The sequence below is a fragment of the Ailuropoda melanoleuca genome, chromosome 1 (genome assembly GCF_002007445.2).
Source record: "Ailuropoda melanoleuca isolate Jingjing chromosome 1, ASM200744v2, whole genome shotgun sequence".
In the NCBI taxonomy this organism is placed as follows: Eukaryota; Metazoa; Chordata; class Mammalia; order Carnivora; family Ursidae; genus Ailuropoda; species Ailuropoda melanoleuca.
In genome coordinates this window covers 192,460,976-192,474,435 of record NC_048218.1, presented here as the reverse complement: position 1 = coordinate 192,474,435, position 13,460 = coordinate 192,460,976, and the positions used below count along the sequence as shown (strand labels likewise).

The 13,460-nt window shown below is 45.7% G+C and overlaps 1 protein-coding gene across 6 annotated transcripts in view; it reads left to right on the top strand.

Moving 5' to 3' along the window:
• PLXNA4 (plexin A4) overlaps positions 1-13,460 on the top strand; it is a 537,871-nt gene that overhangs the window by 387,287 nt on the left and 137,124 nt on the right. Inside the window, exon 6 of one of the 6 annotated variants that reach the window (XM_034672303.1) lies at positions 9,305-11,440. The exons of the other annotated variants lie outside the window; for them this stretch is intronic. Within the exon in view, the coding sequence (XP_034528194.1) occupies positions 9,305-9,316 (12 nt within the window). The 3' untranslated portion in view covers positions 9,317-11,440. Of the gene's footprint in view, positions 1-9,304; positions 11,441-13,460 lie in introns of those variants that run through there. 6 annotated transcript variants of the gene reach the window in all.

Below are 13,460 nucleotides of genomic sequence, written 5' to 3'. Positions count from 1 at the left end.
AATATAGTGAACAAATTAAAAAAAAATGGGGAATCTATTTTTTTAGGACTAGGGAGAGCCAAGTAAGAAGTTTTTGCTATCACTGTGTCAGGTACTTATTTAATTTAATCTTCACAGCAGTGCTACAAAGTAGTTATTTTTATTTCCATTTTACAGATGAGAAATTGAGAGGTGTGTAATTTACCTGAGGTCACCCAGCTGGTAAGGGGTAAAACTGTGATTATGAAACTTCCAACAGAATTTAAAGCTGCACAAAGGCATAGGTTTAAGGGATACTTAGAAGATTAAATAGCCTTTGTGATAACAGTATGTAGCAGAGTGTAAAGGAGATAAAGGAGTTCAAGATGATTCCTGGAGTTCTTAGTCAGTAGTTGTATGATGATGCCATGGGCTCAGATAAGAAATAAGAAATACAGAAGGAAAGCCTCCCCAAACCCTCATATGTTCCCTCTCTTCACAAAAGTATCTCCCACCTGTGCTCTGAATCCTACCCTTTTCAAACATAGAAAAGATTTTCTGTCCACATTTTTTAACTTTTATTTCTTCCTGTCATCTGTTCTTGCACCCCAACTTTCAGTCAAACTCAAGTTTTGCTTTTCTCTTTTTAACTACAGCCCTGTTTCCTTCCTTTACCACCCATACTTCAAGTTTCTGGTTTAGATTTCCTTCTTTCCTTTTTTTTACACATAATTCTTTCCTCAACCCTCTGCAATATGGTTTCTTCAATGAAACTACTCTCTTAAAAAGGTAACCTGTGACTGCCTCTTCACCAAGTCCCATGGTCTCTGTTCAGTTCTCATCCTCTTTGACCTCTGCTTGATGGTTACATCCATCATTTCATGGCAGTGATGTTGACCTTAACTTGGCTTCTTCCTACGTTGTAGAACTGTGATCATCAGAAATTCAACATAGATTCCTTCACCATTTTAAAAGGAAATTCATAAATATAATTCTATGCCAAGTAGAAATGTAAGTTTCTGGAAACATTTCTTTCAAATAAACCAACATCTAAGTCATCATCTTGGGGGACATCGCAAGATATGTTTCTATTTTCCCCAAGTGAAAAAATTTTCCTTCTTCCCTATATATTTATTTGACGTCTTTGGTAACAGCGTAAAGGCTTTATTGTGATAGTCTTGGTTTTAAGACACCAAATGAGTAACAAAGTGTATCAATTAAGATGGGATAGGATAGGATAGGATAGGATAGGATAGGATAGGATAGGATAGGATAGGATAGGATAGGATAAGCTTCAAAATATCAGAGACTTAACACATGACATTTTATTTCTCATTTATTCAGAGTTAACTATTGGTTCAGCAGTTCTCTAGGGAAGATGCTTCCCAAATGGGAACTCAAGGATAAAGGCTGATTCCATCTTGCCTCTGCTATATCAGACATGGTCTATATCATTGTCACTACAAAGGAAAGAGAAAGCTAGATGGTTATACATCTTAAATGCTTTGGCACAGCAGTCATACATATCACTTCTACTCACATCCTCACTGGCCAGAATTTGTCACCTGGCCTTACATAACTGCAGAGGAACTGGGAAGCTCAGTTTTTGTGTGCCTATGAAGGAAAGGAGAACCTGATACAAATGGGCACTTTTCATTTTTATCAAAGTAAAATGTTCAAAGACTAGTATTCCATAATTCTCCATAAAATTCCATTCTCTAGCTATGAGACATGTACCCCTTTAGCTTCACATTTTGATCATGGATGGTTGAGCTGCAACTCTACTCAGAGCCAGGAAAAAAAGTGTTAATTCCTATCATGGAAGCACTTCAAAATCAGTAGTTCAATGTTTCAGAACCAGAACATGAGGACAGCTCCCCCGCATGGTAAATGATTCTGCCTGGACGTCAGGTTTTCTTAACAGTACTGATTTCCTGAATTTTTATGTAGGTATAGACGTATTCAGAGCCAAATACTGCAATTAAAACCCTCCTTACTTTCATTCCTTTATCCTACAAATTTGAGCAACTTCTTTGATGAGCAGGAACAGACCATCAAAATGCCATTCTTTCTAAGTGTTTGGTTGACAAGTCCATCTAAATTGTAAGTGATAACCTCCACTCTCTGACTTATGAGGCTGCACTGCCTTTCACCCTAATGAAACTGCCAAGTAATTTTGGGACCACATGGGGAAAAGTCTGGCTCTAGTCCCCAGGGGATATATTGAATAACTTGCTTCTTGCTGACCTCAATTGGTCTATAATTTCTAGATGTTTTTAGCTATCATCTGTGAATCTGTCCTTCTCTCCCAGTTCTTATTTGGAAACCATCCCCACCGGTACATATAACTGAAGGAGTCACAGGCGCAGCAATTACTGATGAAAGAAATTCACATGTGGCAACTCCCTCCATACATGGTATGGAAATTAATAAACATTTATTTTATGGCAAGGTAATAACAAAACTGTAGGTAGAGATATGTCCTCATTTCTCTGTACATACATATCTCTTTACACATGATATTTTCTCTCCAAATAAGCATTTAGGAAGATGAGTTCAGCACTTAGAAAAGCTAAGGGTGAACAGAATGGATTTCTGAGCATGCTGGTATTCTCGATTATTCCTGTCAACCCCTCAAGCACGTTTCTTTGTCATTCCCATTAACGTTGTGGGCCTCAGCACTGACTTCCCATAATGTGCTAAGGGCAGCTCCTGCTACCCTCTGCAGGCTCCCCCATTTGCCTCATTCCTTTCTATTCTTTCTAGTGATAGAAGTATCAGACGTCCCAGCAGTGTGTCCCTACTCATCCAAATCTGGCAGCATCTCATGGAAGAGGACACCAAGATAAAGCCAATCTCTCAGAAAAAAATAAATAAATAAAATAAAACCATTAAGGGGGCATGCTTTTTGGAAGGGCAACAGTTGGCAAAAAAATGTCCTTGGGAGGGGGCAGAAAAAAGTGTCAGAATCACATCACTGGGTCAGCTTTTTGTTATTTCTACATCAGGACTGTATCTGCACCTTCAGGTCTTACTGGCTTTTCCAGACACATCTAACCTGTCATCAGAACACTACCCAGTTCTGAGGCAGAGCTGTTGTGGTGTTCCATTCTGCTCTGGGTATCGGCAGCAGAGTCTCTACACTCCTTCCCCATCTTTAATGTTTATTCACCAGTCAGCACATCTGGACACATTCCAAAAATTAAGAACATAAGCGAATAGAATAATAATACCCTGTATTTATATAGCACCTTCCTTGGAGATATGCCAAATCCTCCACCAACTGCATGTCACCAAGACCCCCACCGCCCTCAATGCAGGGCTACTACCCCTTGCTGTAAGCAAGGACAGCTTAGACATCAATAGGGGCAACTCAGGAGTGCTGCCATGACACTTCTCTATCCGTATCATGCATTTACCAGCCAGGCCAGCTGTTAATATGCCAGAAACATTGCCTCAGTTGACTGAGAAAGCAACAGACAACATCCAAGTGAAGAAGGCTGACACCTGTGCTCCACCAAGTCTGGTAACGTGCCTCCTCCTGGTGGGACCCACTGTCTAATATGTCCAATGGGAATGGGTTATGCCATGGGCACCTGCGCTGTGCATTTGAGGCAAATGCATGAGCTTTTAGCTATTCCTCTTAGCAGCCTAGGGGGTGTTGTGCTCAGCCCCCAAGTAAGTAAGTCCTGTGCCCCTCCCACTAGTCACACTTGCTTTGCGTACAGTAATTCTTCATAAGTATTTAAAAAGTATTTAATGATCATATCAGTAATCCAAATGAAGTTTCAAACTCACGATGAACCTGATGAGGATAAAAGAAAGGATAACAGAGAGTGAACTCAGGGCCAGTATTGTATTTCGGATTGAGGGAGTTGAGGCAAAGGGTTAAACAGTCATGGTGGTCCCCTAGTTGGTGCTTTGGGTATCCTTCTCTGATACTTTACAAAGGAGCTTTGTGGCAAGCATATATAACTCTACCTGCAAAGAGAGACCATCCTGCGTATTTCCCTGTGTAACAAATTCCCTTCCCAAGATACCAGGGCAACCAAAACAGGTTAGGGAATTCCGTGCCAGCCACATCATATCTCAGGACCCCACAAACCATGGAATGGCACTAGAGTCTGGCAAGTTCATAAATTATCCTCCCAGTTGATTCCATTTTTAATCAGGGTGTGCACCATGATCACTAATGGCCCTTGCTTACAGGATGAAGCCCCAGTATTTATCTTGTTTTAATTATATTAGAAAGCAGTGATATTCAATTAACCAACTAATCAAGTAAGCCAATCAATACTGGTCCTGGCAGGATCCTCCATAGCCAGCTCCTTGTTCTGGGTGGTAGTCCATGGTTTAGAGTCAGATGGAGTTAACTCTTGATGGCCAGGGTCATGCTGCTGAGAAGTAGGCAGGAATAAGGAAACAAGGATTCAGCTTTCAGACATGGACAGAAACCCTGTAGGTGCTTTCCTTTGCCTGATTATAGTGGAAGTTTACAGCAAACTCCTTTAGGTTAAGGTGTTATTTGTTCTACAATGTGTATATTGTTTTCCAAGTACATACAGGAGACATGTTTCCCATTCTGCAGATTGGAAATTTGAAATCCCCATATCCTATAACAAGCCAATGGCAGAGCTCTGAATATTGAGTAGAGCTGATCATGGGATGACAGCATGAAGTAACTTGTGATGTTCTTAAGGACTGCCAGATGGTTCCTACCTACATGAAGTAGTCCTAACAGCAGGCGGACCAATCTGGAAAGCCTCCACCAGGACCATTTTAGGTATGTGTGTCTAGACTTGTGAACAGCTGGGAGACACAGTGAGTCAAGAGCAGAGGGGCTCCCAGGGTGAAGGCTCAGTGAGCCGGCATACCCTTTGCTCATTCACATGTGTCAGGGGACACATGACTTTGTGACTTTGTGACTGTGTAGTTGTCCAAGGGTAGGGAGTGGTTGCTGGCCAGAGAGGAAAGTATGTCCCTTTGGCTATATTCATGATCCTTTAACTTTTACCCGGCTCCGCCTACAGACACATGTGGACCTAAACATTCATGTAGCAAGCCCATCTCCCAAGACAAACTGATGACTGAAATTTGAGGAACATCGCCCAGTCATCCCATTATCTTTTCTGACTTGTAGGGCAAGAACCAACATAGAGTTTTCCCTGGATGCTCCCTGTTTGGGTGCTTTTGCTATTCATTGGACCCCAAGCTGTGTGATGGTTTCAGGAGTTCCCACCCTTTGCAAAGCTGAGGATCTCAGATGGAACCTCTGAAAATGGTCTGCTCCTAGACGAGGGTAGCATCAGAAAAGGAGAAATGGGGGCGCCTGGGTGGCTCAGTCGTTGAGCGTCTGCCTTCGACTCAGGGTGTGATTCCAGCGTTATGGGATCGAGCCCCACATTAGGCTCCTCCGCTGGGAGCCTGCTTCTTCCTCTCCCACTCCCCCTGTTTGTGTTCCCTCTCTCACTGGCTGTCTCTCTCTCTCTGTCAAATATATAAATAAAAATCTTTTTGAAAAAAAAAAGAGAGAGAAATGTCCAAAGAAGATGGGACAGTGGGTTCCAGGATACCCATCTCATTAGCCCACAGCTGCCCACAGAGAATGTTTAACCACTTTGCAGACCAGTCAGATTGCCCTAAAAAGGGAAATAAATCTGTTTGATGACTACAGACTACACCCTAGTAATGCCTTTTCAAATGCACCAAAATTCCTAAGGCATCCTTGGAAGGAAAGTAGGAATCATTTGGTGTAGCCAGAAAGCCAATGCTTATGCAGAACAGCACATTGCCAGTTGGAAGAACCACCCAAGCACTTAAGTTCCTGCATCTCTGTGGACTGCTGCCTCAGATGGGCTAAGAATCAAAACCTGATTCCCTGTATGAGGCTGTCTGAACCTAAGCAAGTGTAAGGGAAAGTGAGACGTTTCACGCAGAGATACATTAAAAGGGAAAGAATCTTAAGACGGCTGTTCGTTTCCAAACATTTGATGAGTTTCAATTCATTAAGTGTTTTGTAGGCTTGTTAATTTAATAAGAGCAAATGGGGCTCTAATGTCAGACAACAATCAGTAATTTGAAGGGGGCGAAAAAGAGTAAGAAGTAAAACAATCATTACCTAGCACAATGTTTAATCAAAAGACACCAGGAACTTTCAACTTCACAGTAATGTTTTCAAAGGTTGGAGATTTTCAAATGTACACACTCTTTGACTCTGGCTGGCAGGCTGGAAAAATGGACATAGTTGTGATAATTGGCTGCAATGGAATTTAAAAGTTCAACCCCGGCCCCTCCCCCCAACACACACACACACACACATACACAAACTCACCCTAAACCTTCTCTCTTTCCCTTGAGCTGGATTTAGTTTGAGTTCATCCCAGTACTTCAGGAAGCAGGGCTTTATCATGGCGTCTGAGGTCTGCTGAGCCCCACACTGATATAAAGTCAAGTTGTTCTTGACTTTGAACTCTTCAAGACCTCCTTTTCTTCTAATGAATTTTTTCCAACTTTTACCTCATCCCTTCCATGCTATAGATAGGACCTCTGTGCTTTTCCATTTAGCCTGCTGTTCTCTCTCACCGGTGTGAGCATATGGTCTGTGGGTTTCCCAAGTCCTTTGGGCCCCCATTCTGCTCTGGCTGCCTGCCTCTTGATGGTTGCCTGGCAGAGTCACAGCACACAACACTTGCAACTACGCCCTATCCTCCTCTTTGAGGAGCATTCAATCCACATTTCTATCTGCTAGGGCCTGAGTACACTTGCCTCAGCTATACAAGACCTCTTGGTTGAAAGTCAGAGATCCACAGCTATCTAGGGAGGACAGCATTGATCTCATCTGCCCTATTCTTGGTTCACTTCTTTGCCCAGGACTGAAAATGACCCCTATCCTGGCTTATTGCTCTTTTTCTTTCTGCTATCTGATCCTTTCTACATAGCACCCTGCATATTGCTACCCAATTCTTAACTGTTTAATTCATGATGCCAGTTTACCATCCAAGCATGAAAAGGTTTCAAAGGCTTCTCTTTGACTTTTAAGATGCCCCCTTGCCTGACCTGACTTCTTATAGCACAGTACATAGCCTGGAATAGAGACCCAACAAATACTTGATAATTGATAAACAAAATATCATTGTGAGTATATGGAATCAACTCATCTATTTCAGTCCAGAAGCTTTAGGATGATTTTGAACCCTGGAGGGTCAAGCCAGGCTGAATCAGGCAGGACTCAGCTGAGGCCAAGGCACAATTCAGAATTAACATGCAGACTTCCCAAATTTATGAACCTAATACATAGTGTGGTTGGGACCCAAACCCAAGTCCCTCCAGATCTCTTTCCCCTATACCAAACTATCTCCTGCTGCCCCCACCTGTTGCCTTTTGTATCTGTCATTGGAAGCATGATGAAAAGCTTGTTGTTGTATCTACTTCTGGAATCTAGTTCCTTTAGTGGCATCAAAAAGGGACAGACTAGGTATTTTTTTTACAGCCAACTGGTGCCCAAGAAGCAGATGGCAGTGGCTTGGGGGCATCAGGAACCCAGTGGTGTGGGCAATGTTAGAAACCATCCTCCTTGTGTACAGAGAAACAGTAGAGGGGCTCTAAAAGCAAGCACTGCCTATGTTATGTGTCCCTGATAACCAGCCCTGAGAGAAGGCATATGTTGCCCTTTTGCAGAAGAAATGAATGAGCTCCAAGTCAGGGAAATTCAAGGAGAAGGTCAGGTTGGGATCAAGTTTTTTTGCTGCTGCTACCCAAGCCCCACACTAGACAGTCACCCCACAATAATGTCTGAGCTCTGTGGCTGCATCTGCCTAAAGGTAGAAGCAATTTTAGTACCCAATGCAGAGAAAGCAGAGGGAGCAAACTCCAGGGGAGAGGGTTCTGATGGGATATAGATTCTTTACTAACAATTACCACAAGCACCAGAGCTTTCAATTTAATTAAACCAATTCTTCAGCGTGGGGATCCATGCCTGGGCTTAGTTGCTTTTTCTTCTTCTTTCTTTTTTGTTCTTTCTTTTTTTATAACGTGCTTGCCTCCTCGGTGTTGTATCTCAGTGTAGCAGGATATCTCAAATGATGATGAGTGGATGAAAAAAGAAAAATGATTTCTCTTCTGGTGCCTTAATGGAAGGTAGCAAAAGAACTGAATCGAGAAGTTAATAGTTACTATCATTTATGCTCCCTGGAAAGCCTGATACAGGCGAGCTCTAAATTATCTTTGCTAATGGGACAGTGGTAGCAAATGAAATGATGTCACGGATCTGTTTAGCACCTGCCACCTCCCACGTCCTTCCCACAGGACATCTCATTGAACCTGCACAGCAGCTCTTACAGTCATCATTATCCTATGTAACAGGTGATAAAGGTCAAATGGCTTCTCAAAAGTCACGCAGCCGATGGCACGGTGGCACAGTTCATCCCAAACCCAGGTCTTTTGATTTTAAACCCGATGCCTCTGCATTGACTCCATAAACATTTCTCCATTCTCCTTTGGTGGGTCACTTTTAATTGTCCCTCCCACAAAATCAATGCAAAGGAATGGCCAGTTGGATAGGTTGTGTTATCTCCTTTCTGTCTTCAGGAGGGGATGCTGATGAGTCATAAAATAGTCCCAAGCAGACCTACTGTGTGACACGCTCTCACAACAACCAAGGCAGGGATTACTGTCCCCATTTTACAGTGGAGTAATAGGCTCAGAGATACACACTCAGAGATGTGTGCCCCAAGGCACACATCTAGTAAGTGGTAGGTAGAGCTGGTCAGCCAGCCTGCCCACTGACGACTTGCCGTATGGCTGCTGCCGTAGCCAGTTCAAAATGCTGTCTGTGCCCACTTGCTGGTAACCCTGTGCCAGATTGGCAGTGAGTTTACATGACTAGAACGGATCATAAAAGCCACTCGTAGCCCCTACCCCACTGGTGGTGGCTCAGCCCCACCAGCTTCCCTGTTTTGCATCTCTGCTGACCAGATTTATGGGAGGGATGATAGGAGAGTCCCAGGCATGCAGGGGAGAAGTTCGGCCTCTCTCCCATCTGGACCCACTATTTTCAGCAGTGCCTTGGGGGCTTGACTGGAAGCACTGGGGACTTTCAATGAGCTGCTCCCTGTGAAAGAAAGAAGACTTTGGTCCCATCACTGGAGGGAGTTGGTTCCAAGAGCCAACCGGAACCTAGCTCATTAGCTGCCCTCCATATGAGCCTCGGACCCAGTGCTACACAGATGTGTGTGGACTTGAACCGTTGACTTTAGCCAAGGGTTCACGGATCCACAAGCAACCTCTAGGACCCAGCAGCGCCCTGATGCTTTAAGCCCCTTAAAGTACCTTTTCTCTTCCTCTCTAGGTATGCCATTGAGCTCATGCCAGGATGGGATCATCCCTCTTGCCCCCCCCATGGCCATCTGAAGCACATGGCTCCCCTCTCCTTAGAGCACATCAGGAATGGCTCTAACAGCAACAGTAACTGATCAATTAATTAATTTAAAAGACTCATAGCCCTGGGAACCTGATATATGTATAACGCTGTGCTGTCTCTCCCCATTCGTCTGTGCCAGTGGCTCTCTCAGACCCCCAGACAAGGAGCAACTTCAAAGGACAGTCCCCCTCCCCATTATGCAGCCTTCCCCCACCACTGGGAAGAGGGGGGAAGGCCCATCAGGGGCTCCTGTCAAGGGACCAGCTGGAAATCAAGTTACAACCAGCACGACGTGTTTCAGGAGCGCCTCGGCTCCCATGCATCGGCCCAAGGCATCATTAATAATCCACAGCCTAATGACGGAGATGAATATTAGAGCAGAGGGGCAGCCTCGGTGCAGTGAGGCAGAGGTGGAGAGTGACTTATTAGCCCTGCTCCAGGTGTAACCTTCTCCCCACAACCAAGCCGGGGCTAGGATGATTTATTGGTACAGTAAACGGATTTTTATAATTAAAATTGATTTTCAGTTTTAGCCTGGTCTGAAAGGACCCGGTCAAGTTCAAGAAGGGGAAAGGGGGGCAATCTAGGGAAAGAAAGGGAAATGTGCTCTCAATTTCCCATATGTCTTAGATTGTTAAAGCAGGAAGGAACCTCTCATTTTAGAGGTGAGAAAACAGCAGCCCTGGGAGGTTGGCATCTTGGGCCAGCCTCGGAAGGTGACATAAGGTACAGCTGGGATTCAACCTGGGACTCCTGAGTCTCCTGGATCCCTGAGATACCCTCATTTTCCTGGGACTATGTGTGTATGCACTCATAGAACCATAGTATATTGTGGTGTAGGTTGTGCACTGCACAAGGACACCTAACCAAGGGGATTCTCGGGGCTAAAATCCAGCCATGTCTTGTGTGCTAGGACAGGGTTGCTGCTACCCAGAGGATGTGTTCAGAGGTGCCATTTGGGACTGTTCCCTTTAGGTTTCAGCTGCTGGTCAGGCAGCAGCTTCCTGATCATCCCAGGTCGTGCCCATTCAATCCTCACCTCACCGTCCAGTGCCGAGAGGCTACACTGGGTTGTTTAATAAAAGGCCCGAGAGCTCTGCTGCAGGTGATGGAGATGTCATGGGCTCCTGTGTGTCCGGCCTAGTGCAATGCACCATGCCAGGCATCCAGGACTCTAGGAGCGGCAGAAGCTAAGCTGGAGATGGTGCGAGTGGTCTGCATAGTCAGGGACACGTGAACTGGGCACATCTGGAAGGCGTGGCTGCCGTCGCTGGCACTACCACATGTGCGTGCTGCTCTTGACCCTTCCTCCAGGGAAGGGGAATTCCATGTCCAGGTCAGAGTCCACGCAGCCGACTTCCGTTCCGGCCCGTCCCAGGGCACGCAATCGCAGGACTCTGCGTCCTTGCCCATTGCTGGCTCTCCACACCAGGTCCTTCGGCCACAGCTGCCTCCCAGTGGCTCTGGTGGCACCACAGCTCCGGCTCTCCCTATGTGCCCTGGGGCAGGTCATACTGGTGTGGTCTCTTGGTAAGAGAGAGAGGAGGGAGCCATGAATATGGGCACATTCTTTTTAAAAAAATGATATAAAATGGTATATTGCCTCTTTTCCTAGCTTAGCTTGTTGTTTAAAAAACCTTTTTTTTTTAAGAGCAATTTTAGATTCACAGCAAAACTAAGCAGAAATGCAGGGAGTTCCTACATATTCCTGCTCTTCCCTCCCCCACAACAGCCTCCCCTCTATGGACACACACCCCCTCCCCGAGGTGGTGCATTTGTTATCATCAAAGAACTTACACACACTGATGCATCATCACCATCCAAGTCCATAGTTTACATTAGGGTTCACTCTTGTCGTTCATCCCATGGGTTTTGACAAATGTATAATGACATGTAACCACCATTATAGTATCATACAGGGTATTTTCACTGCCCTGAAAATCCCCTGAGCTCCACCTGTTCATCCCCCAATCCTTCCCAACCAACTCGCTCCCCGCCCCTGGCAACAGCTGACCTTTTTACTGTCTCCATAGTTCTGCCTTTTCCAGAACGCCATATAGTTTCAACAATACAATATGTAGCCTTTTCAGATTAGCTTCTTTCACTTAGTAAAAATACATTTCAGCTTCTTCCATGTCTTTTTGTGGCTTAATAGCTCGTTTCTTTTTAACCTTAAATAGTATTTTGTTGTCGGGATTCATCCAATTTTATTTACCCATTCACCTCCTGAAAGACACCTTGCTTGCTTCCAAGTGTTGACAATTGTGCAGAGAGCTGCTGTAAACAGCCACGTGCAGGTCTAGTCTGTTTTTCATCTACCTCTCTGGACTACCACCCACCACAGGGAAGAGACCCAAGGCCCAGATGCTCAAAGACTTCAGGGAGTCCAGACTGGCAGGAGGAACTTGGAAGAATGCACCTCATCCCACAGGTGTCCAGCCCACGCCTTGCACGCAGGAAGGGCCCAGTATCTGCCTGCGAGGGATGGAGGGGCCTCTTTAGGAGGCTAAGTAACCAAGAAATGTTAAGAATGCTCCCAGCCCTTTGTTTCTATAATTGTGAGTAGATTACCATGGTAGACAGCAGTAAATTAGGACCGCAGTACAGATAAGCACAGTTTAATGCTGCATCAAACTGTTCCCTAAGTCACGTCTGATTACATTTAATGATGTGCACAACCTTTACCATTTGTCCTTCGAATTGGGTGTTAACTGGCACACGTGTTGCATAGATGGCTGTGATGACGGCTTGGATCCTATGAAAGGCTGGATCTGGAGACCTAAGGTCTCATCCGACGCCCGGATTCTTTACTCCTTGTGTTAGGTGTGAGCAGCCAAGCCACGCTCTCAGTTACCTTTCTCTTGTCCTCATGTATAGTCTTGGAGCTGTGGTCTGGATGGATGTGGCTCCTTTTTCCAAGCATCACAAAAGGTCCAAGCTTCTAGCACATGCTGTCACGCACGTGAGGGTCACCAGGAGACTGGTCACAGGGGACAAGGAGGAGGAGATGAGAGACCGAGGAGAAAAGCCCCTTCTGAAGGCAAAGGTGAAAGCTGTGGTGGGGGAAGGTCCCCTCTCTGGGCGTCACTGGGCACTCGGGACTCTCCTGCCCCCCACTCTGTTCCCAGGAAGGAGCTTTCAGCCTCCACCTGGACGGACAGCTCATTCAGGCTGAAGTGTGAGTGAGTGACCCTGCCAGGCAATTTCTAATCAAGAGTGAAAGGGAGAGACAAGGGGGAAGATCAAATTGCAGGGAGGAAGGGGCTGCCCAGGCTGTTGGAGAGACCCCCTCTACCCCGTGGTGTTACCTGTGCCCACTTTGTTCTGCCTCCTGCCCTTTCTGGGACATAACGCCTTTGGGTTGCACTATTCTCACACTCCCTTTGCTCCTTGAAAGACCAGAGGACAGAGAAGCCCCAGGGGTGGGGAGACCTTCACCAGGTTTTGCTGAGTCTAAGTGAACAGAACCGGACATGGATTCACTACCGCTCTCTAGGTGGTGGCGCCCCAGGGCAGTGAAACAATTCCATAATTGGTAAAGTCTTCAGGCGTTAGGCATACCATCCCCTCCCTCCTCCTGCCAGGGGGACATAGTACCACACTGAGCCATGGTGCCGGGTCCTGCCCTGCGGGACGTGATAGAGCCATATTTGGAGATGAGAGTTGTGGATGTTGAGACAGCCCTTGCCATGGAAACAGGCTAGCCAAGGAGCAGTTCTAAGAGATATTTAAATGGGACCTCTCCAACCCAATTCTGCCTTCATCAATTTCCATGATGTTTGGATGCATTCCAGGCAGACACTGCTTCTGCACAGGGGAGTTAGAGGCTCTTGGCCCTGGCAAGAGAGGGGATTCCAGGGGAAAGGGAGGCTACACCAGCTGTAGGGCCGTCGTAGTGAGCCCTGTGTCCGAGTCCTGGCTGTGTGCCTTTGAGCGAGTCCACTTAACCTCCTCCAACCTATGTCCTCATCTGTGAAATGGAGGCTGTTGTCTCTAGCCTGGCAACCTTGCAGGGTTGTGATGGGGGTCACATGCAATCATGCCTGTGAAATTGCTTTGTAAATTGTGAAGCCAGGACCGGCAG